This window comes from Fukomys damarensis, unplaced genomic scaffold, assembly GCF_012274545.1.
Source record: "Fukomys damarensis isolate Sample0158 unplaced genomic scaffold, DMR_v1.0_HiC HiC_scaffold_22, whole genome shotgun sequence".
In the NCBI taxonomy this organism is placed as follows: domain Eukaryota; kingdom Metazoa; phylum Chordata; class Mammalia; order Rodentia; family Bathyergidae; genus Fukomys; species Fukomys damarensis.
In genome coordinates, this window is record NW_022900934.1 from 22481706 (window position 1) to 22505813 (window position 24108).

A 24108-nucleotide genomic window follows, 5' to 3' on the forward strand; every position below is an offset into this window, starting at 1 on the left:
AAGGGTTTGTCAATTTTGTTTAATCTGAAAGAATCAACTCTTTGATTCATTGATTCTTTGTATTGTTTTCTTAGTCTCCAATGCACTAATTTTGTGGGGTTTTTTTTTGGTACCAGGGATTGAACTCAGGACCTTGTACTTGCAAGGCGGGCAGTGACACCACTGAGCTAAATCCCTGGCCCAGCACTAATTTCTACTCTTGATAGTTTCTTCCCTTATATGAGCTGTGGGTTTGACTTGCTTTTCTGTTTGTAGAAGCTTGAAGTTCAACATTAAGTCATTCATTTGAGCTCACTCTGTTTTTCTGAGATAAGAATTCACCACTGTAAATTTTCTTCACAGGACTGCTTTCATTGTATCCCATAAGTTCCAGTAAGGAGGCTGGGGATTTGGCTCACCTGCCTTGCAAGCACAAGGGCCCGAGTTTGATACCCGGTACCCCCCACCACCCGCAAAAATGTTCAGGTATGTTGTACCATCGTCATCATCATCATCATCATCATCATCATTATTTTTTGGTACCAGGGATCGAAATCAGGACCTTTCGCTGTCCAGGCAGAACCATTAAGCTAAATCCCTGGCACTGGCATTATTGTTTAATTGTAGAAACTGTCTAATTTTTTCTTTAATGTCATCAGTGAACCATTGATTGTTTAGGAGGGTGTTATTTAATTTCCATGTATTTGTGAAGTTTTTGTGGTTTCTTTTGCCTTTGAGTTCCAATTTCATTGTGTTATGGTCTAATAATATGTATAGGATAATTTCAAGTTCTTTGCATTTACTTAAGCATGTTACATGAGCCAGTATGTGGTCTGTTTTGGAAAAAGTTCCATGTGTAGCTGAGAAGAATGTGTGTTCTGATGTTGTGGGGTGGAACACTGTAAACATCTAAGTCTGTTTGTTCAGACATTTGGTTCAGTTCTAATATTGCATTGTTTTTTTAATTTTTTTTTGGTACCAGGGATCAAACTCTGGTCCTTGTGCTTGCAAGGCAGGTGGTGGAACCACTGAGCTAAGTCCCTGGCCCTCATTGTTGATTTTTTTTTTTGACTAGTTGATCTGTCCATTTGTGACCGTTGTGTACTGAGATCCCCAATTATAACTGTGTTAGTGCTTATTTGATTTTTCGTGTCTGTTAATATTTGTTTTGTAGAGTTGGGTGCACTGCTATTTGGTGCATATATATTTATAATTGTTATCTCTTCCTCTTGGATTGTTCCTTTATAAGTATGTAGTGACCTTCTTTGTCTCTCTTGATCAGTCTTGGCTTGAAATCTACTTTGGGAATAGAATACTAGCTGGACGTGGTGGTGCACTCCTGTAATCCCAGCACTTGGGAGGCTGAGGCAGGAGGATTGTTGTGAGTTAAAGACCAGCCTGGGCTACATAGTGAGTTTCAGGTCAATCTCAATTACATAGTGAGACCCTGTCTCAAAAAACAAAAAAAAAGCTACCCTTGATTTTTTCTGAGTTCCTGTAGGATGGAGTATTGTTTTTCATCCTTTGATTTTCAGGCTATGAGGTTTTTTTTTTTTCCAGACTATGAAATTTTTGGGTTTTTTTGTTTGTTTGTTGGTTTGTTGTTTTTTTTTTTTTGGTGCTGGGGATTGAACTCGGGTCCTTGCACTTACAAGGCAGGCAGCAGAACCACTGAGCTAAATCCCCAGCCCCAGACTATGAATTTTTGTTGTTGTTGTTTTTGTTTTTTCAAAGAAGGTTTCATATGTAGTCCAGGCTGGCCTGAACTCACTATGTATGTAGCCTAGGCTGACCTCAAACTCACAGCAATCCTCCTGTCTCAGCCTTTTGAGTCCTGAAATTACAGGTGTGTTCCACCACACCCAGCAGTCTATGAATTTCTTTTTGTTTTGTTTTTTTACAGTACTGGGGTTTGAACTCAGGACCTTGGGCTTGTGAGGCAGATGTGGTGCCATTGAGCTAAATCCCCAGCCCAGTATGAATTTCTTTTTGAATTCAATGTATTTCTTACATGCAGTATATTGTTGAATCTTGTTTATTGATCCATTCTGTCAGTCTGCTTCTTTAGATTGATGAATTGAGACCATTTACATTACTGGTTATAACTGATATATGTATTGAGTTATCTCTGTTATTTTGTTTTCCTGTTGTTTGTTCCCTTTTTCCCCCCACTCCTCTTTTTTTTTTGTACTCTGGGCCTTCCATTTGTGAGGCAGGTGCAGCACCACTGAGCTAAAGTCCTGGCCCTCCCTCCCTCTGTTTAATTGCTTGCCTTCCTCGGGTGGATTAATCTCTTGGGGTTTATTCAGAACATTTTGGAGTGCTGGTTTGTTGGTCATGAATCTCTTCAGGTGTTCTTTGTCATGGAAGTATCTTATTTCTCCATCAATGTTGAAAGTCATCTTTGTGGAGTACATTAATCTAGGTTAGAGGTCATTTTCTTTTGGGGATTGAGATACTGTACTCTGAGCTCTCCTAGACTTGAGGGTTTGTGTTGAGAAGTCCGCTGTGTTTCTGATGGGCTTTCTTTTATATGTGATTTGTTTCTTCCTCTAACAGTTTTTAAAATTCTGTTCTTTTGTTAAACTTCTGGATCTTGATCATTTTATGTGTTGGTGAAGTTTTTTTTTTAATAGTGGCTAATTGGAGTTTTATATGCTTCACTTATCTATATGTCAAATTTTTTTCCTTCCTTGCAAAGTTTTCTGCCATTACTTCTGTGAACAAGTCTTTTTATGTCATTTGTGCTCTCTCTTGCTTTTTCATTGAGTGATCAATTTTTTTTTTTTTTTTTTTTTTTTTTTACCAGGGATTGAATTTGGGTCCTTGGGGCTTTCAAGGCAGGCAGTGGAACCACTGAGCTAAATCCCTGGCCCCATCTTGTTATTCTTTGCATTATCTAGCAGCTGTTGGATTTACTTTTTTGTGGTCTCCTGCTATTTTTAAGATGCCTTTCTGCTGGAGGTGGTAGTGCACACCTGTAATCCCAGTATTCATTAGGTGAGCCAGGAGAATCGTGAGTAGCCTGGGCTACATAATGAATTCAAGGCCAGCCTGAACTACGTAATTAGACTCTGTGTCAAAAACCAACAGAATGGGTGGGGATATAGCTCAGTGGCACTGTGCCTGCCTTGCAAGAACAAGGTCCTGAGTTTGATCCCTGGTACAAAACAAACAAACAAAACTCCCAAAGAAAACAACAACAAAAAAAGCTATCTTTTCATGATTGCTAACCACAATCATGCCTTTTTGCTCTGATATTCAATTCTCATATTGTCTCATTCTGCTGTGTACATTTTCAGTGGAATTTTTAATCTCCTGGATATCTGTTGAATCCATTTCTTTCCTATGTTGGATATTTATGGTTTCCATCATCTTCCTAAGTTACTCTTTTTTTTTTTTTTTTTGGTACCACGGATTGAACTCAGGCGGCAGAACCATTGAGCTAAATCCCTGGCCCAGTTACTCTATTTTTAAAAATCTGTGTGCTGTAGATTCACTAACCATATCTTTCATTATGGTCACCCTCTCTGTAGTTATCAAGAAATTATTTCTGATTTGATTTTTTTCTTGAGCCTCACTCATCTTCTTTGTTACATTTGCTGTTACCACTTCAGAGAGTCCAGGTGGGTGGCTTTCAAATTATTCCACCTCTTTACCCCCTGGTTTTCTTTTGGTGAGTTGGAAGTCTGGAGTTCCATCTTGCTTAAGTGTGTTCTCATTTTCTTTCTTTTTTTTGGAGACAGGGTCTCACTATGTAGGAGACTGACCTGGAACTCACTATGTAGCCCAGGCTGGTCTTGAACTCACAGCGATTCTCCTGTCTTAGCCTCCTGAGTGCTGGGATTACAGGCATTGTGCCACCACGCCCGGCTTCATTTTCTTTTGATTTTTTTTTTTTTTTTTAGTTTAATCCCTGGTTAATGCTTGTATTTTGTTTTTGTTTTTGTTTTTGGTACCAGGGATTGAATTTGGGACCTTGCACCTGTGAGGCAGGTGGCAGAACCACTGAGCTAAATCCATGGCCCTTAATGCTTGTAAATTGTTTATGGCAGGTAGCTTTATTGACAGTATTCAGAACCCTCAGTAAATGACTACCTCTCAGAGAAGGCTTCCAGGTCTATCTGGCTTTTGGGTTTTGAGTCTGTTGCAAGATCCTACCTCTTTCTCAAGGACTCAAGTTAGATCCCTGGTACAAAAACAACAACAAACAAAACAAAACAAAACAAAAATCCTACTTCTTCAATTTATTGAGGAAAAGAAGTTGCTGCCTATTTGGCCTAGCCCCTAGTTCTTTTGTCACTGGCCTATATTATTGCTTATGACCCTTAGGCAATCTCAGTCTTGGTGTACCAGGAAGAACAACTGATTAGAACAATTATGTCGTGTTGGCTAAAGTAGTACAATCACCAATAAAGTAGGATCAAACACAACCTAGAAAATTACAAACTGTGGTAACTTTAAAAAATTTTTATTTTATTATTTTATTTATTTATTTTTTGTACTGGGGATTGAATTCGGGACTTTGTGCTTGTGAGGCAAGTGGCGGCACCACTGAGCTAAATCCCCGGCCCAAACTGTAGTAACTATTAATTTGCCACCTTTAACCATATGATCTGTATTTGTGATTATGTAACAATCTAAAGCAAATTAGGAAACTATACAATATAGATGCAGCCAATATGGTGATTTTACCTCAGGAGAAAATTTAAAAGGGTTTTGGGGAAAAAACAAATAGAAGAGGAAGACATTAGAAGCAAGGCTGGAGCACAGATGAAAATTCTGTGATCTTTGGCAATCTGGTGAAGAAAATTGGAGGGCAAGGGCAAAGGAGGAAATAACAGAACAGAACAACAACAACAACAACAAAAAACTAGAAAGAATATTTACACTCTTACAAAAATAAGAACAAACAATCCAGAAAAATAAAGCAAAAGCAAAGTAAAAAGAAGAAAAAAAGTCCATTTCATGATACATTTCTGCTGTTACTGGTAGTGAGCAGATAAAACCCAGATTCATATTGACTTGTCCCAGGAAGCCATCTGTAGGTTTCTTTCAGGGTAGTAGATAATCCTAGCAAACTTGTACCTATAGTGCCACTGAAGTTCAGGCTGGTTTCTGACTGGGAGACTAGAACCCAATTTTTTCAGCCTGCAGCACTCCATGTGCCACCTCTTGCTGGCTTGAACTTAGCTCCTTGAACTTCTGCCAACTTGAACTCAGTGCTGCCTCCCCCTGACACTGGGAGCTGCTAGATGGAGCCAGTCCCCAGCTGCTCTGTGTTCCAGGCTCAGTTGGTCTCTCTGACATATGGCTACCGTCCAATCTCCCTTTCCTGGGGGATGTCTGAACCAGAATAACTCATCAGCTATGAGTCAGTCTTCTGCTTCCGCTGTTCTTTTCTACGGTGTGTTTCTCTCTGGAGTTGCCAGTAGTCATAGTGCAGGTTTGAACTCCTCCTCCTGTGCAGTGAGTCAGGGCTCAGGGAGAATGCACTGCTTGCCACCTCTTTCTTGTGCATTGAGGTCTTTTCACTCTCCCTGTGGGCTTTCATTCTCACTTCAGATCCTTATTGGGTTCCAGGGACCCACCTTCCTCCTTCTCTTCCTCATGTTGCTGTATTCCTGTGTCTGGACACCAAATCTCAGAGAGGCTGTTTCTCTGCTGTTCATCACTCTGCCATCTTTCGAGAAGTCTATCATCTACATTTCTATCAGCATTCTGGTCTTCTGAGCTCTGACCAGAATCTCCCATCAAGCTTGGCTTACAGCATTCTAGGGCTGGTTTTCTAGCCAGCATTTCCAAATTTTTCTGAACTCCTCCTGCAAGCCAGTTCTACATTGTCTGTGCTTTTTATAGAAAAGATTGGCTTCTGTAGTAAGTCTAAATCACATGATCAAGGAGTCCAGCAATAACCCCACTCCTGGTACCAAAATGTCTTAGTCACATCCCTCATCTCTGAGACACAATGCCTGGCATGCAAAGTAAAGGAGAAGAGATTTATTTTGGCTCATTTACAATCCATGATCAACTGGTTCTAAGACAGGACAGCATGGCAGAGGGACATAGTAGAGGAGAATCTGCTCAGATCAGTTTGGGGAAGCAGAGTGTGAGGAGATGAGCTGGGGTGGGAGATTCCAGATCACACTCCCAGTGTTCTGCTTCTTCAACCAGACCATCTCCAAACAGTAAGTTTGCTATAAGCTTCTGTAGTCCAGTCACTTTCCCAGAGCCCCACTTATGAGCACATAAGTTTCTTCAGGTACATCTAGTTATAAAGCATAGCACCAAGTGTTTATCAACTGGTGAGGGCTAAATTGTGTCCATACAATGGGATTCTACTTGGCAGGAAAAAGGAACTATACACACACTGAATAGCAGGGGTAAATCTCAGAAATGTGCAAAGTGAAAGAAGCCAGACACAAAATAACTGTATGGCTGTCTGTGTAAAATTCTAGAGAAGGCAAATTCATAAAAAGTATATTGGTGGTTTCCTGGGTTGAGAGGTGGGGAAAAGGAGCACAAAGGAACATGTACCAAAATTATTATGCACATAAAGTAGGAATGCTATATTGTTGAAGAAACACAACTGTGGGATATGAGCAGAGCAAACTGGGATAAGGGGAAGCAAACTCAACAACAAATTTAAGTTGACCAGTAGCTCATGTGCTGAAATTAAACCTCAGAGTTGTGGATTAGCTTTCTTATCACCCCAGATGGAGACATTTTACAGCTTAGCATCTGAATAAACAAAATCCTTTGTTTAAGGTCGAAGTGCCTTGTGACTAAGTTTCCCTTTATCTGAAGTGAATTCCTTCATTTATTTATACTTTTGTGGTTCTGGGGATGAACCCAGGACCTTGCGCAGGCTAGGCAAGTGCTCTGCCACTAAGCTACACCCCAGCCCATGTGAATTCCTCTTTTATTTATTTTTCTTTCTTCCTTTTCTTTTTCTTTTTGCTGACAATTGAACCTAGGACCTTTGCGCTGAGCTACATTCCCAGCATATACTCCACCCGTTTTTTTTTTTTCCCAAGGGATTTTTTTTGGCGGGGACAGGGTCTTGCTGTGTTGTCCAGGCTGGCCTTGAACTCGCTGCAATCCTCTTGCCTCAGACTTCCAGTGTGCTGGGATTACAGATTTAGGCCACCACCCCCAGCTTGAATTCTTTCCTTAAAGGCAGATTTATTTCTGACTTTTTGTTTTTCTTTGTCAAAGGCAAGGAGCACTTACATTCTGTTTCTGTAGGACTTTGTCCTAAGAACAGGAGGAGGCTACTCAAAGGTTTTTCACCAGGGCAGTGTTGTGGTCAGAGACTGAAACCACTCTGTGGAGGGGCAATGAGGACACTGCCCTGGAGAACAGGAAAGGCAGGCAGTTCACAGGGGCTTGAAGTTGAGGAGCTGTGTGTCTGAACAGTATTTTTCTTTCTTTTTTTCGTAAAGACAAAATCTTGCTATGTAGTTCATTCTGGTCTCAAATTTAACGACAATCCTCCTGCCTCAGCCTCTGGAGAGAGTGCTGGGATTACAGGCAGATATAACCTTGCCCAGCTGTGGATATGTTTTTCTGTACATAACTTACATTTCAGTTTTGAAGAACGATGATCAGTTTGCCACGTAATATCTAATGCATAAAAAGCTTCTCTGGCAAGTAGAAGCCACAGAAGAAGCCTGGGTACCTGGGTGGGATTCTGGTCTTTGACCCAACTGTCAGTGTTTGGAGAGAGATTGGGAAAGGACATTGTGGCAGGGAGGGGTGGAATGGGGCAGAATGGGGAAGTCGAGGCAGGTTTGAAAAGCGAAGGTGAGGACTTCTGATTGGGGTGCAGGAGCCCTGGTGAATGAAGCTTTGGGGGTTCTGCTGCAGGCCAAGCAGCGACTGCTGCCATCAAGTGTCCTGGCCTAGTGGAGTGGCTGTGGCAGGCACAAGGACAGGCAAGGAGGCGGCCAAGACTTTGTCTTCCCCCAGACCTTTCTGCCCCTGGCACAGGGACTCTAAGAGCCGGGGTCTGACCCTCCCAAGTTTGAAAATGTTTCTATTACAACCTGGCGATGTGATCCTGGACACGTTGAGCCTCAGTTTTTGTTGGAGCCTCAATTTCTGTAAAGTAGGAAAAATAGATAATATCTCATTTGCCCCCCTTTCTAAAAAGTGGATTCTGCCATTTCTTTGCTGCTATAGGTCACATTATTGATGGAAGAAGGGCAGTACACGGTGGGGTAGGCACCCTTAATTTTTGAGGGCTCCTTGGATCTGGGGCTACTGGTGCCTTGGGATAATGCCCTCACATCTTGGACCCAGAGGGACTGTGCGGATCTGGAATGGGCCGCTGACTTCTGGGAATTCCAAGTTCGTGGTCCCTGCCCAACCCTATTCACTAGGTGACCTTGGGTGACTCCTAGTGGCAAAGTATGACAATACCACGGCAAAGATACCTGTCTTGGCAGTGTTGTACCAGGTTTTGTTGATATATTTACTTTGCACAGGCACTAGGTAGAAACTTGTTTAGGGTGTTTTTTCATTGTTTGTTCCTTAGCTGCTACTATTTTGCTTGTAAGCAAGCTCGACTCTTGGTCTTAATTGTGTATGTTGGTGGCAGCTTCATTAACCAGCAAATCCAGTATGTTTTGTTACTTCCGATTTTGTTACTTGCAATGTAATGCTACCATATTCACTGAGGTCATCTTGTTTTAACTTTTGGGATTTTGTTTTCAGAACTTGTGATTTCCAACTAGCGTCCTCTAAACTGAATTTGAATAACCAAAATGTTTTTTTCTGTAAGTCACTGTAGGGTTCTGAGTGTGTGTGTGTGTGTGTGTGTGTGTGTTTGTGGTACTGGGGACTGAACCAGCAACTTCGCACTGAGCTATATCCTCAGCTCTTTAAAATTTTTTAAAAATTTTGTTTTGAGCCACAGGTCTTGCTAGGTTGCCAGGCTATGCTCAAACTTGTGATCCTCCTGTCTCAGCCTCTCAGAGTGCTTTATTATAGGTGTGTGCCTCCCCAGCCTGCTTCTCTTTGTATATTCTAAAATTCACTTTGTATCCTTTTGGGTACTGGGCATCAAACTCAAGTCCTTGTGCTTGCGAGGAAGGCTGCAGAATCACTGAGCCAAATCCCTGGCCCAAATTCACTTTGTTTAATAACTATTGAAGGGGCATTTTCTTTGTACCAGGAACTGCTATACATATTATAAACTCATTAAATCCTATTAACAGTCCTGTGAGGTAGATATTATTCTCCCCATTTGAATAGATAAGAACCTGACCCTCAGATTAAACCACTTGCCACTGGGGGTGGGGCAGAACACTTTTCGTAGCAGGCTCTGGTCCCTGGGTTCAGTCTCTAACACCTCAAAATCACAACAAACAAAACTTGCCCACATTTACACAGATAATAAATGTTGTTTTAATGACTCCATTGTGTTTCCTCTGACCTCAGTATTACTTTTCCAAGTTTCCATGCAAAATTAGGAAGCATCTCATGTGCTCCTGTATTGCATAAGCCAATAAGAATGGCACCTGACAGCAACCTCAGGCACTTCTGTGCTGTTAGGAGAATGAGTGAGATTCCTTCTGACCGTCAGATGTAGCCTTTGTTGCTGTGTGTTTTCGGGGTGTGTGCAGCCCTGCTCTTGTGGGGCTGCGTTCATCAGGCGGGACTGAGTTTCCATGCTGCTCTCCTCCATATGTCTCACTGTTGCCCTTTCCCAGTCCAGGGGGCCCCACCACAGCCACTTCCTCCTCAGTCCCGTGATGTCATGCTGCCATCAAGACCCCTGGCCAGCAGTGTGTGTTGAGGCCCCACTCCCTTGCCCGCTTCCACTTAGAATCCACCAGGGTTTCACGATGTAGTTCAGGCTGGCCTTGAACTCATGGAGATCTCCCTGCCTCAGCTTCTGATTGCTGGGATTACAGGTGTGCATCACCAAGCCCAGCTCCACTCTAAAGGGCTTTGTGGTTCCTTGGATACATATGAACATTTATTTATTTATTTGGGGTTTTTGTTTGTTTGTTTGTTGTTTGCTTTTTCAGACAGGGTCTCCCTGGGCAGTTCAGGCTGGCCTTGAACTCACTCTGTAGCCCAGACTGGCCTCGAACTTGTGATCCTCCTGCCTGAGCCTCCCAGGTGCTAGATTTCCAGGCCTGTTTCACCGTGCCGGGCTTGACACAGGCACGTTGAGTTACTTGATGGACCTTAGTCCCCCAGCCCCTGCCAGCTCCCTCCATACAGGCTCGTGCTGGGCTTCCAGGCGTGGACTTGCGGGATCACTGTGGGTTGTTCTCCTGCTCAGGGGTAGTCTTTCCTCTCCTCACACCCCGGTACTGGGGATTGAATCGCAGGGTTTCACGCTCGGCTGTGTCCTCAGTCCTTCTTACTTATTATTTTTTCTGTTTTGAGACTGGGTGTCACTAAGTTGCTACATGATTCTCCTGCCTCATCCTCTCAGGATACTGGGATCACAGGCCCGTACCACCACGCCCAGCTTCAGCTGAACTTCTTAAACTGACTGTATTCTTTTACTGACTAGAGAAGCTGATAGAACTTCCATATCATGTATAGGAAAGACTGAAATTGTACACAACTCAAATGAATTATAATTCCAAGAAATGTTTCATTATCAGCAGAGATTACGTTTTGTGATGTGTCAGTTTAAAATGGCCATGATCCAGTTAACCTCAAAGCTTTGGACTAGGCAGGGGCACAGATCGGTGGCAGATCTTGTGTTCAGCTTGTTTAGGGCCATTGATTCCCTACCTAGCACCAGAAAACAAAAACACTTCCTAGGCAAGGCCCTGGCTTTCATAATTTCTTTTTTTTTTTGTACCGGGGATCAAACTTGGGACCTTGTACTTGCGAAGCACGTGGCAGAACCACTGAGCAAAATCCTGGCCCTGGCTTTAATCTTTTAATACCACCAAAAAACAAAACCAAAAATAACCTTGGACTGATCAACTGCCTGACTGCCTGATTAATGTAGTGGTACTGGGAACTGAACCCAGTGCATGCTAGGCAAGCACCATACCTGTGAGCTACACCTTTGGACTTTAGGCTAATTTTATTTATTTATATATTTTATTGAGACAGGGTCTCACTATGTAGCCCAGGCTGGTCTTGAACTCACAGCGATCCTCCTGCCTCAGGCTAATTTTAAGGGAAGTTAATAAATGGATTAACTTTGGCAATTTGGATAATTTCTAAGCAGTATATGGAATTGAAATATTGCTTCCAAGCATCATTTTAGTGTGCATATACCTTTGCTTTTATACCATAGAGACCTGCTGTACCTTTGGGTCATGGGTCATATAACAGATGTGTCCATTTTGCCATTCAGGAAGATAGAAAAGTGTTGTGTGTTGAGGCTGTTAGATGTGTTTTAAATCGGATGTGCTCTGTTGGCTAGGTAAAATGTTTGCATATGATAGCTCTGTGAAATAAAAGTTGATTTGGTTTGAAGTTGCTTTTGATATGGGAATTGAGGCTACAGTGGGAACAATAGCAGTAAAGAAACATAATTATATATGTTATTGGGATACATTTTTTAGTAAGGCAGTAATTTGCTTAAGAGTGTTATGGCTCATGTCTAGATGTCCCCCAGAGGCCTCATATGGTCAGAAGCTTTTCCAGAGGTGGCTGGATCTAGAGTGTGTGACACTGGGACTGATTCATGGCGCAGTGCTAGGCTCGAGGGCACTAGGAGTGTGAGTGCTGCCTGCCCTAATTTCCGTAGTCTGGATAGAATCAAAGGAGCAGAAAGACACTGTTAAGAACCTTTGTTGCTTTTGCTACCGTGTGGGCACCATGAGCTGTTTCTCCTCTGCGACGCCCCTCTGCGTTGGAGCCAGCTGATTATGGACTAAAACCCCTTCTGTTTCAAAATTAAAAATAAAAAGGATTAAGGAGGTGGCTCAGCATTTCCTGAGTTCAATCCCCAGTACCAGGAAGAAAGAAAACAAAAGAGTAAAGCATTTGGTTGTGGTGCCATGTGAAAGGACCTCACTGGAGTAAACACAGAAAGCTGGAAGAGGTTGAAGAATCTTTTTCACCTCGATGTGTAAGGCTTACAGTGAGTCTGGGGAAAAAGCAGTTGCAATACATTTATGTTTTGGCAAAGTCTGTTCAGTTTCAGTGAGTTTATTTGTAAGAAAAACTTGTGAATACTTACTGCCAAATGTAATATTAAGGCAAAACTAGAATTTGTTTTTCTTCTGTTCAAATAACAAGTTGATCTTGGAGTAGTCTTGTTACCATGGCATCCATAAGACCTTTCCACTTCAAAAGGAAATCTCTGTTCTTTTCAGAAGTTAGTATGGTAATTGGTGAACCTTTGCTCTTCTGTGTATATACTTAGGGTTTTGGTGGCACAGGGGATCAAACCTAAGGACACTCTGTCACCTTGGGCTACGTCCCCAGCCCAGTTTAGACTTGAATCTTTGGTCCTCCTGGCTCAGCCTCCTGGGATTACAGGTGCACGCCGCTTGTGCCCAGCAGTATTTGAATTTTTGAACATTACTTGCAGGAATGTTAATTGGAATTATAGTGAGTTTATACTTTAGGTACAGTGTTGAGCTGCTCTATTCATGAACACAGTGCATAACTTAGTGTCTTCATTTTGTCCTTTAAGCAAGTCTGTGTCATGGGCTGGGGATTTAGCCCAGTGGCACTGTATCTCCCTGGCAGGCACAAAGTACTGAGTTTGATCCCAGTACCAAAACAAAACAAACACAAAAAAAGAGTCTATGTCTACCTCCTCTTTTTTTTTCTTTTGTTATTTTTGGTCTTGGGGGTTGAACCAAGGGCCTTGTGCATGCTAAGGCCACCTTCCACCTCTGAACTGCGTCCCCAGCCTCAACAGTGTCTGTTTCTATTTTAAATTTATTTTTTTGAGGCAGTGTCTCACTATGTAGCTCAAGCTGGCCTCTCACAGTCCTGCGTTGGCCTCCTAAATGCTGGGGTTATAGATGTACACACTACATGCAACTCATTTTTTTTTAATTAAAAACTTTTTTGAGACAATGTCTCACTATACAGTCCAGGCTGGTCTCAAACTCATGGCAACATGGCAGTCCTCCTGCCTCAGCCTCCTGAGTGATGGGATTACAGGCATGCACCACCACACCTGTTATAAAGTTCATTCTTCATCTTGAAGTTCTAAAGGATTGCTATGCTGTGTCTGGGTGTACATTTTATTTATCCTGCTTTGGGATAAGTTGTGCTTTTTGGGTAGGGTGTTGCTCTAGGCAGCTGTTATGATTGACTGATTGGTACTAAGGGTCAAACTCAGGTCCTTGCACTTGCCATGCAGGCAGCAGCACCATTGAGCTAAATCCCCAGCCCCAGTTATGATTTAAATATTGTCCCTTCTCTATTTCTTTTCTCTGAGACCTGCTTAGGTGTATGTAATGCCTTCTTGTCTATCTTTCACATTTATTTCAACAGTTGTATTTTCCTTTATTCTGTATCTAGGATTGCCAATTTCTAGATTTTTGAGTGTGGTGTTCACTGTTTTTGTTGCTTCACAGTGGCTTTTCGTCTTGCTTTTTGTTTTTTCCGGCACTAGGGTTGAACCCAGCGACTTCTCACTGAGCTACATACTCAGACCTTTTTAGTTTTCATTTTGAGACATGTTCTTGTTACGTTGCTAAGTTGCCCAGTCTGAGCTCAAACTTGCAGTCTTCCTGCCTCAGCTTCCCAGAGTGCTGGAATCAGACCTGAGACACCACACTTGGCTAATAGTATAATTCTTACTCTTTTTTGGGGGGTACTGGGGATTGAACTTGGGCCCTTGTGCTTGCGAGGCAGGTGGCAGAACCACTGAGCCAAATCCCCGCACTTATAGTATAATTCTGAGAAAGGATAAAGTGGGACAGTTTTCTCCATCCAGTTTTAGTATATGTGCTGCTGAAGTGAGCACTCTCCATCCAGTTTTAAAGCTTACCATGCAGCTGTAGTAAAGACTGTTTATGGTGGAGGGGGAGACGGGAGCAGAACAGGGAATCCAGAAGCAGATTCACACATTCACAGACGCACACTGATGCTCTCTCATGAAGGTATGAAGGAATTCAGTATTAGGCTGGCCATGTTAGTGCACGCCTGTAACCCCAATACTTGGAAGGCTGAGACAGGAGAGGATACCACAAGTTCAAGGCTGCCAGCCTGAAGGACATAGTCATACCCTGTTTCAAAAAAAATTACCAAAAAACAAAACAAAACAACAAAAGCATTGCTGGTGCAGCTGGACAGCCATAGACAAAATGGAGAGCCTTGTCCTAAACCCTACACTTTGTAGAAATTAATTCCAAATGTTCTTTGTGCTTAAGTGCAACTCAAACATTGAGGAAAAAAAACAGGAGAAATTTTTGGGAACTTAGGAATAAAAGTTTTGGAACTTGACCTAAAGTTATGGTCCACAAAAGGAAAAATTGATAAATTACTTTATTAAAATTAATAAGCTGCACCCAGCCACGGTGGTGCACACCTGTAATCCCAGCACTAGGGAGGCTGAGGCAGGAGGATCGCTGAGTTCGAGACCAGCCTGGGCTACATAGTGAGTTCCAGGTCAGTCTCACCTACATTGTGAGACCCTGTCTCAAAAAACAAAACAAACACTGTGGGAGGCTGAGCCAGGAGGATGGCCATGTTGCTGTGAGTTTGAGACCAGCCTGGACTACACAGGGTGTCCCTGTTTAAAAAAATTTTTTTAAAGAGCTAAGTACAGTAATTAAAACCATGTAACTGTTAGGAAAAAATAAATTTAAAAAATTTACATGACCTTCTAAAAATGTTTGTTGCTTGGAAGGGTGGCACACGCCTATAATCCCAGCACTCGATAGGCTGAGGCAGAAGGACTGTTGCAAGTTGAAGGCCCACCTGGACTACATAGTGAGATCCTGTCTCCCCACCAAAAAAAAAATTTGCTAAGCCCTTAAAGTTTGCATGTTTGCATTTCTTCTCCAAGTCCCTTCCATGTTACGTGCCCATTTTTTCAGCTGAATTGTCTTTTTCTACTGAATTGTTGAAAGCTTTTCTTTGGTACTGAACTCAGGATCTTGCACTTGGGAGGCAGGCGGCGGCGTCACTGTGCTACATCCCTGGACCTGTTGCAGCCTTTTTGTTTTGTTTTGTTTTTTGAGACAGGGTCTCACTATGTCGTTGAGACTGACCTGGAACTCACTATGTAGCCCAGGCTGGTTTCGAACTCACAGTGATTCTCCTGCCTCAGCCTCCCAAGTGCTGGGATTACAGGTGTGTGCTGCCAACCCCGGCAGTTGCAGCTTTTTTATGGATTAGTATCATTTAACAGGTTTTTTTCTTGTACATATATTGTCTTTTCCCTGTTTGCATTTGGCTTTACTTTTGCTTATGGTTTCTTGAGCCCCACAGGATGTATTTAGACTTCATGCTTTAAATCTGTCATTCTTTTCCTTTGTTGCTTCTGGGTTTTGTGTTAGACTTGGAAAGCTCTGGGGGTTTCTCACTGTTACCTCTAAATGTTGCCTGAGATGAACCCATCAGCTTCTTTTAAATTGTTTTTTCCTCTGCAAAGCTAAGATGTTAATACGTTGGCTCATCACCGCTTCCTTCCCTGCTCCTAACATGGGTGTGCTCTCACCCCAGTCCTCCTCGATGTCTGGGCAGGATTCCCCCAGCTGTTGGGCCTCTGCCTTCCCTACCTGCTACTTCCCTCCTCGTTTGCTCCAGGCCCTTCAGCCCAGGCTGGTTGAGACGTGAGGACGGACTGCTTTTTCCCCTCCCCACCTTGACCTGAGCTCTGTGTCATGGCCAGAGGGGGTGGCAGATGGGCCTGGACTCCCGAGGTTTGTATCTAGCACAGCCCTGTCTTCTTCCTGGAAGGCTGAGTGCCACAGCAGTTCTGCTAGGGGTATCTCCAGGCCAGTGCTGTGCTTGTTTGTCCCAGGTGGCCAGACTGAGGCTGCAGGGCCCTGCATGGCGCTGGGGCCTGAAGGCAGGGATGTGGTTGGGCCTGAGTCTGGGGCAGTATTTGGGCGCACTTTGGACCTTGATTTGGGCTGGCCTGGGGACCAGGGCTTTGCGGAGCTCAATTTGGAGTGGACAAGAGTAGCACATGCTTGACCAGGGCTGGTGTTAGGAGGTATGGAGTCCTCTTGCTGCCCGGCACCCCGCGCTGTGTTCTCTGGCGGTAGCCGTGTGCTGTGGCTTCTTGTTCTGAGTGACCCCTTCAGAGGTCAGCAGGACCACACTGGGTCCAGCAGCTGCCCCCAGCCTCTGCCGGGGTCAGCTGGGACATGTACAGCCCGCTCTGCCGCAGACCCTCCGTGTGAGCTCAGGCAGCCCTGCCTCTTCTGTCCAGCCAGTACTGCTCTCTCATGTTCCAGCCGGGGTCGTCCGTGTCCCCACCCTTCAGACGTGGCAGAGGTGCCAGCCCTGCCCACCTTGCGTATGGCTGGGTGTAAAAGGCCGTGGTCTGCTTTGCACCTCCCCTTCCCACTGTGGCTGTGGGCGAGGGACAGCTGGAGCTGGTGCGCAGTCGCTCCAGCCTCCACCCTGAGCTAGTGCAATGCCCGTGTCATCACTGCCTCGCTTTCTCCAGGGACCATGGGCCCCCAGAGTGCTGGGATGACCCGGAGATCTGCCCCGTGGGTGGACCCTTGGTCCTCCTCGCTCCGCCCTCCCTGCCCAGGAGGCCCCTTCACTGCCCCTAGCTAGCATGGAGCCCCTGCGCTTCAGGGCCTATGTGGAATGAGGGTCCTCCAGCCCAGGGTGATCAGGACAGCCGCTGGGGCTGGGAGGAAGCAGGTATTTGGGGTCCGGGGTCACACACACAGACCTAAGGCAGTGTTCAACCTTGTATTGGAGACCCCACCTCCCTGAGGGCAAACATCCCTCTTCACACAGCCTCCTGAGCTCACTCTGGTGTGCTGTGCTGTGCTGTGCTCTGGGAGCTGACAGGCCATGGGGGTGGTCTGCTGCCCTGGCTCTGAGTAGGGATTCGGTGAGTGCATGCACGTGTGGGGACGCACTGGGGTGGTGAATGGGGGCCCCTTCCTCCTGGGGCGAGTGGGCGGGCCATGGCCAAGGCCTGGCTGTCTCGAGGGACTCTAGGTACCTCCTGGCCCTGCCCTCTGGCTCCTCTCCTCAGACAGTGGTCCTTCCCTGCAGGGCTCTCCGGGTCATGGTGGAGCACCTGCCTAAGCCCCCTTGCCTGGCCCTGCGATTCCCGTGCTGTTTCCTCCCCTGGGAGCTGGGACCTGACCCCTCAGGAAAGATGCCAGGGTCTTGTGGGCATGGAGCGGTACAGAGTGTGAGGAGGGGTGCCTGGGCGGGGCCAGCGTTGGGAGGCTCGGGTGGCCTAGTCGTCTTTGTCCTTGGCGCCGTGTTTGAGGATGCGGGTGAACTCCACGTAGTTGAAGTTGCCTTTCTTGTCGATGGGCGCCTCACGGTACATCTCATCCACCTCCTCGTCTGTGAAGCGGTCGCCCATGGTGGTGAGCAGCTCCCGTAGGTGGTCCTCATGGATAAAGCCTGGGGGTTGGATGGGGGACCTTGACTTTGGGGACTCGGGCGCACCAAGGGTCCCTACCCTTCAGCCCCCCATCCCTTGCAGATCTCATGGCTGGAGAGGGGGCCAGGAAGCCACCTCCCCGGGCTCCGGTCAATTTGGGGACTTACAGCATGGATAGGAGGGCTCAGGAGGGGTCACTAGGGTCCCAGGGGGAGTTCTGTGGTGGGCCTGTCTGCAAGGTGTTTCTCTGACAATGCGTGCTTTTGGGGCAGCGCAGCTGGACTGTCCTGCCTCCAGCCAGTTTGGGCTGAGTTGAAATGCTGATCTCCGTTCTTCCTAGCTGTGTGACCTTGGGCAAGTACTTAACCTCTCTGGGCTTACTTGATCTGGAAAATGGGGATGAAAATGGGCCACCGCGGTGGTAGGGGGGCTAGAGGTGGTGGTGGGCTGTTCCTGGTAGTCTGGAAAATGTTCTGAGTGGCTTCTGAGAGTGGTTACTATTGCCTTCATTATTCTGCCTGTCCATGGTGAGTTAGAAGGATGATCTGAGATGTGGGGGGGTTGGCAGTTAAGGCGTGAAATGGTTTCATTTCCAGAAAGGTCTAAAGCGGTGGGGCAGTGTTGGGCCAGCAGAGGAGTGGCAGAAGTAGGGGCCTTGGAGGACACGGCCATTTCACTGGGGCATTCTGAGGAGACAGCAGGAGGCCGCTTGGCTCTTACAGTTGGCAGCAGCACTAGGAGCTGGTGGCGTGGGTTCTGGACAGGGGCCCCTCCATGCGTCTGGCCCGCCTGCCTGCGCCTCTGTGGTTCCCGCCCCTGGCCCTGCCCGAAGCCCCATCAACCTGAGGCCTCCTCGTCGAAGCAGGCGAAGGCGTTCCGGATCACGTCCTCGGGGTCTGTGCCGTTGAGCTTCTCGCCAAACATGGTGAGGAACATGGTGAAGTTGATGGGCCCCGGGGCCTCGCTCATCATGCCCTCCAGGTACTCATCTGTGGGGTTCTTCCCTGTGGTAGCAATGGGGCGTTGGTCCCTCCTGCCCTGACCTGGGAGATCCCGACTCCCTGGACCTCCCCGGTGGTGAGTTTTGGGAACCCTGAATTGCAGCACTGAGCAATGGCTCTTGAGCTCCTAGCCCCATCCTGGCTGCTTGGGGCACTGCTGACCTTGTCTGCTGCCTTGGTTGTCTTTCTGCGCTGCACCATCCTCACCCTCTGAAGGTAGCATTCTTTTTTGTTGTTTGGTACAGGGGATCGAACTCGGGACCTTGTGCTTGCCAGGCAGGCGGCGGAACCACTGAGCTCGGAACCTTCCTGAGCTGGAAGGTAGCATTCTTAACCCCTTTACAGCTATGCAACCGAGACAGAGGGATGAGGCAGCTTTCCAAGGTCATACAGCAGTTAAGCAGCAGAGCAGACACCTGAATCCAGGCAGCCTAACTCCATATTCCAGACTTGGTTTCCAAAGTGGTTAAATCAGTGAGCTTTGGTGACACATAGGCCTCAATTTGAAGCCCAGCTCTGTGCCTCGTTTCCTGTGTCTCAGGAGAATCATTAAGATGAACAAGACAGTGTTTGCAAAATGCAAACCATTGGCACGGGCTGTGGACTCTGGAATCAGTTGCTGCTTCCTCTCCCAGCTCTACCACTTAGGAGACCATGGACGGATTAACCTCTGAGCCTCAGTTTCCTTATTTGTAAAGAGGGAATGGCAATCACATCTATTCCACCCAAGAGGATTGCTTTCAGAATTAAGATAATACCAGCAGAGCTTATTATTAAATTGCTGTTTTTTTTTTTTTTTTAATCTAAGGAAGTTGGGTTTTTGTTTTTAAACTCACTATGTAGCCCAGGCTGGCCTTGAACTCGTAGCTATCTTCCTGCCTCTTCCTCTGGAATGCTGGGATCATAAGTATGCACCACCATGCCTGGCAAAGATGGTGTTTTTGTCTTTTGAGACATGGTCTCACTATGTAGTTGAGACTGATCTGGAACTCACTATGTAGCCCAGGATGGTCTCAAACTCACAGCGATCCTCCTGCCTCAGCCTCCTGAGTGCTGGGATTACAGGCGTGTGCCACCACATCTGGCTGAGATTGGTCCTCTTAACTGGAGGGCCACGACTGATATGTGGGCCCAGTGACATGGGCTACATGTGCATGGCTTACTGGGTACACATCTGGGGTGGTCACCAGGTCTCGGGCGTCTTGCAAATGGGTGGGAGCCTTCATGTCTCTGTGAGACCCAGAAGAGCTAGGACTCCATCAGGACAGGATGGAGGGCAGAGAGGAACAGCCCCTCTCTGGCCTTAGTCCTCCCGTTCTGTGAAGTCAGAGGACCCTAAAGGAGAGCCCTGCTGGGTGACCATTTCCTGCTGGGACCCTCCTGGGAGAGGAGGCCACGGGTGCCATGGGTGAGCTTGGCCTGAAGCCAGGAGAGGGCTGGCACCTGGAATGGGCATAGTCAGCACTCCTGCCCAGGGAGGGAAATGGGCAGGGGACAGACCCAGGCCATCTGGCCCGATGCTGGTGGCTTGGTCATCATGGCTGCCCCTCTGATACTGGATCTGGTCGAGGAGCTCTCACCTGGATGAAGGCTGTGCCAGGCTGGGGCCAAGGGAGGCTGTAGCCAGCATGTGGGGAGGGATGACCTGGGTGTGGTCTGTGGAGGCCTTTCCTCCGGGCTCGTTTGAACAGCGCCAAGATGGCCTTAATCCTGAGCCCTTTCAATTCTAAGAACCTGACTCTGCGGTCACAGAGGAGGTGCTCTGGCCTCCCCTCCAGGTCTTGGTCTCCCTGTCTCTACAATTACAATGCAGTGTGCAGCTGAAACTCTCATTCAGCTGCTGACCCCCTTTTCTAGGTGAAATGTCACTCAGCACACACACCTGGTGGGGCTGTCTCACTCAGGAGTCAGTCCATACCCTTCACAGGTGGGGCTGGACCTCAGGGAATCCCAGAACTGTCTGTGCCTTGGTTTCCCTATTTTATTTTTTTTGGTACAGGGGATGGAACTCGGGCCCTAGTGCTTTCGAGGCTGGCGGCAGAACCACTGAGCCAAATCCCCAGCCTTTCCCTATTTTAAATGGATGAAGTGAGGTCAGCTACTCCCCAGGACTCACTGCCCAGGAAGTGCTCTCCCAGGATAAGCCCCACTCACCCAGCGAGGCCAGCATGTCGTGTAGGTCCTCCTTGTCAATGAAGCCATCGCGGTTCTGGTCGATCATGTTGAAGGCCTCCTTGAACTCCTGGATCTGGGACTGGTCAAACATCGCAAAGACGTTGGATGTAGCCCGCTGTGGCCGCTTCTTGGTGGTCTTGGCCTTGGCTCGCTTGCTGGACATCTTGACTTCAGGTGGGCGGGGCTTCCCTGCAGGAAGCAGGTGCAGGGCATGACTCTGAGCCTGGGAATCCTCCTGCCTCCCCCAGATGGTTTCACTCTAGGCCTGGCATATAGGGCCTCCCACAGGCACGGGCCTCCTGCCACCCAGTTCTTCCTGAAAGCAGACAGTGATCTCCAACAGCATCCTCTCCCTCTCCCACCTGGGTTTCCTCCTGTGGGAATGGGCACACGACAGGAGGAGTGCTCAGCGATTAACACTCAGAGCCCGGAGAGCACCTGGAATGGTGCTAGGCACAGAATAAGCTATTTTTGCTGTGACTGTTTGGGTAAAACACTTTAGACCTAATAGCATTTACACTGCCCATCTCTCCCTCTGCAAGTGACAAGTGGGGTGACACGGAGGAGGCAGCAGGAGCTCTGCCTTCCAGGCTCCCTGGGCTCCAGAGGGAGCAGCAGCAGCCGCACTCCTGACATTCCTCCAGTGTCCTCCTCCTCTTCCTCCTCCTGGCCGCTCCATCCCTCTGCTGCAGGTTCTTCCAGGCTCTGAGTGGCTTGCTCCTCGGCCCCCTCTCCAGCCTTCATTCTGTGTGCTTAGCAGGGACTGAGGCTGCCAGGCTGAGGACCCCAGGTCCTTGTCACCTCTGTGCAACACTCGGCCTCTTAAGCTTCTGGCCAGTCTTCCTCATCCCCTCTGGACCCAGACCTGCACCTGTCACTTGGAAGCCCTCAGAGGTTCCCCCAGCCTAGCCTTCAAGACACTGCCCAAACCCCCCTTCCTGTGTCCCTCTGTGACCTGGCTCCGGCTGTGCTGACCGCTGCTGTTCCCCAGCCACTCCCACCCCTTCCTCCTGGGCCTGCTTCCCTCTCCAGCCCAGGCCTTGAGTCTCCCCGTCCTTGCTGTCCTCCCCAGCTTTGCTTTTCGCTCCAGCCATAGCTCACAGTGGACTCAGGAAGCTTGTTAAAGAACAGCGGCGTGAGGTTGGCTGCCTCCCCTGTAGAGACAGGGAACTTGAGGCCAGACAAGGGACTCTTTCCCCGTCCCCTTGCATAACTTGTGATGCCTAAGTGCCTGCTTTCTCTTGGCTGGCCAGGCCCCAGGATGGCTGTCCCCTCCTTTCCTCTGCTCGAGTGCCTTGGTCCAGCATCTGCTGGAAGCTTCTCTGCCTGTGCCACCCGCTTGTCACTCCAAACTGTGGGGCTGAGAGTGTGCAAGCTGTTTCTAGGCTTCTGTCCCATAACCCTGCTGAAGTCATTCATGGACCTCAACCTTTGGTCCCCCCAAATCCCTGTACCAGGGATCGAACTCAGGACCTTGTGCTTGTGAGGGAGGTGTAGTGTTACTGAGCTAAATTCCTGGCCCCCTGATTTTTTTTTTAGGATGAGGATCTTACTGTGTTGCCCAGGGTGATCTCAAATTCATATAGGCTCAAGGGCTCCTCCTGCCTCAGCCTCCAAGTAGCTGGGACTACAGTGTGTGCCACATGTCCAGGTAGACCTTGGTTTTGAACCCTGGCAGGATGTGGTGATGCACACCTGTAATCCCAGCCCTTGGGAGGCTGAGACAGGAGGACTGCCTCAAGTTTGAGGCCAGCCTGATCAACATAATAAATTCAAGGCCAGTCTGAACTACAAAGCATTACCCTGTCTCAAATGACAAAAAAAAAAAAAAAAAAAAATCTCAAGTCCTGTTCTGGATGGGGTTTGGCTAGCTGCGGCAAGTCCCCAGGGGCACAGCTATCCATATAGGTTTTTGTTGTTTCCAGTACTGGGGATTGAACTGACGACCTTGGGCTTGCAAGACAGGTGTGGTGCCACTGAGCTAAATCCCCAGCCCCTATCTGTATAGTTTTTGAGACTCTGGCTGGCTGTGGCCCACCCAGTCCATTCAGCACTCACCAGGATTTCAGTGTTTCTTGCATGGTTTGAGGGGTGGCCAGAGCCCTTCTTACCCAGGACCAGGGCGGGGTAGGAATGAAGAAGACTGAGGGCAGGGGATGCCGTTGTCCGGAAGCTGGACCCCCCTCTTCTGTGGCTCAGAGGTGCCAGATCCTTCCCAAGCGCAGTGTCTGCTGCGAGCTTGGACTGACATAGCCCTCTGGTCTGCACAGTCCTAGGGTAGGTGTGGGCCCTCCTGGCCCTTCTGCCTTCAAGGCCTCTTGTCCTCACCGTCTGCCAGGGAGCCAGAGGATGGCAAGAGCACTGCATCCGAGCTGAGTGTGCGCGGCTGCCCTGTCCAAGGCAGCAGTCTTGGGAAGCAGAGGATGGGGTTCCCACTGTGCAGTTAGGCAAACAGGCCCGAGAAGGGAAACCCAAAGAGCCTGCTGGAAGCCAGGACCCTGGGCTAGGTTGGGTCAGTGGGTCGGAAATTTGGCCCTTGATGCTGTCAAGGCCAGAACAAAGGAAACACCCACACTAAGGCTGGCAATGCACCTGTGGCAGCTGAGGGACAAAGTACGCTTCGGTGGAGGCAGTTTCTAGGGTTGCGTCCTTAGCCCTTCAGCCATCAGTGCCCCTCCCAGGTCCTGGAAAAAGGATCAGAGTGCTGGTACTTGGCCTGGCCACTGACTTGCTGTTGCTTCTTCCTACTGGTGTCTGAAATCCCACCCTCACAGAGATCTGAGCAGACCTCATTACCAGTCCCCATAGCTGGGCGGCGCCCGGTGCCCTTCTCCTGGAACCATAGCACATCTGTAATGGAAGAAGGACCCAGATCTCCCAGGAGTCCTTGTCCCCTCCCAGGAGTGAGCCTGGTGGGGCCCTTAGTAGGACAACAGCTGGGCCCAGGGCCCAGACAGGGGAAGCCCCGCCTTGGCACGCAGCACTTGTGTGTTGGAGGGGGGAGTCCTCCGGTCACCATCCCTGTGTCGTGCCCAGGAGTGCAGAGCTGAGGAAGGAGACGTCTGCTCTGAAGGATCCTGGAGCTGGCAGGGCTGTGTCCTTACCTATGACACATAGGGTCTGTTGGGTCAAGGAGCACTGAATTGCAGCCCGCCCCTTGGCAGCCTTGTGCAGGGCCCATCTAGCTCCTTGGCCAAGGGACAGTCTGTACAACCTCCATCCCTTGCCAAAGGGCCCCTGTTTGCCAGGGTCCGGAAAGGTCTCGTTGCTGCCCAGCCTGGGTCAGACCCGCGCAAACTCACAGCTCCAGCCCGCGCCCCTGTCCCTCTAACGGATCCGTGACGGCCCCTCCTCCAGTTCTGGGTTGGCCAGGTCACAGACCACCTGTCGACACCGGCACGGGCTCTCACCTGGTGTGGAGAAGACGGGAGGTGAGTGGAGCTGGCGGCTGTGCGCGCTTCTGGC

General features: G+C 47.9%; 1 protein-coding gene and 1 long non-coding RNA gene across 3 annotated transcripts in view; one reads left to right on the top strand and one right to left on the bottom strand.

Moving 5' to 3' along the window:
• The first annotated feature begins 386 nt into the window (after positions 1-386).
• The window catches only part of LOC104873363, a 66666-nt gene continuing 42944 nt past the window's right edge, over positions 387-24108 (top strand). The window contains exon 1 of the long non-coding RNA XR_783443.3: positions 387-465. This is a non-coding gene — a long non-coding RNA (uncharacterized LOC104873363). The remainder of the gene's footprint in view (positions 466-24108) is intronic.
• Positions 16799-24102, bottom strand: Myl9 (myosin light chain 9). Of its 2 annotated transcripts, XM_010639998.2 has the most exons (5): positions 24054-24087; positions 23236-23327; positions 20623-20832; positions 18310-18471; positions 16799-17487 (listed from the first exon to the last, which is right to left on the bottom strand). In XM_010639998.2, the coding sequence occupies exons 3-5, from the start codon at positions 20804-20806 to the stop codon at positions 17315-17317; spliced, it is 519 nt and encodes a 172-aa protein (XP_010638300.1). In that variant the 5' UTR covers positions 20807-20832; positions 23236-23327; positions 24054-24087; the 3' UTR covers positions 16799-17314. The 2 variants fall into 2 exon arrangements, with proteins under 2 accessions (XP_010638300.1, XP_010638299.1); XM_010639997.1 differs by lacking the exon at positions 23236-23327 and having other exon boundaries at positions 24054-24102.

Bases quoted from the DNA above. Each gene is read 5' to 3' on its own strand.
- Myl9 (XM_010639997.1), bottom strand. From the start codon at position 20,806: ATGTCCAGCAAGCGAGCCAAGGCCAAGACCACCAAGAAGCGGCCACAG. The intron at 18,472-20,622 runs GTGAGTGGGGCT...TTGCTACCACAG, and splicing joins CGACATGCTGGCCTCGCTGG to GGAAGAACCCCACAGATGAG. The intron at 17,488-18,309 runs GTTGATGGGGCT...TCCAACCCCCAG, and splicing joins CTTCGACGAGGAGGCCTCAG to GCTTTATCCATGAGGACCAC.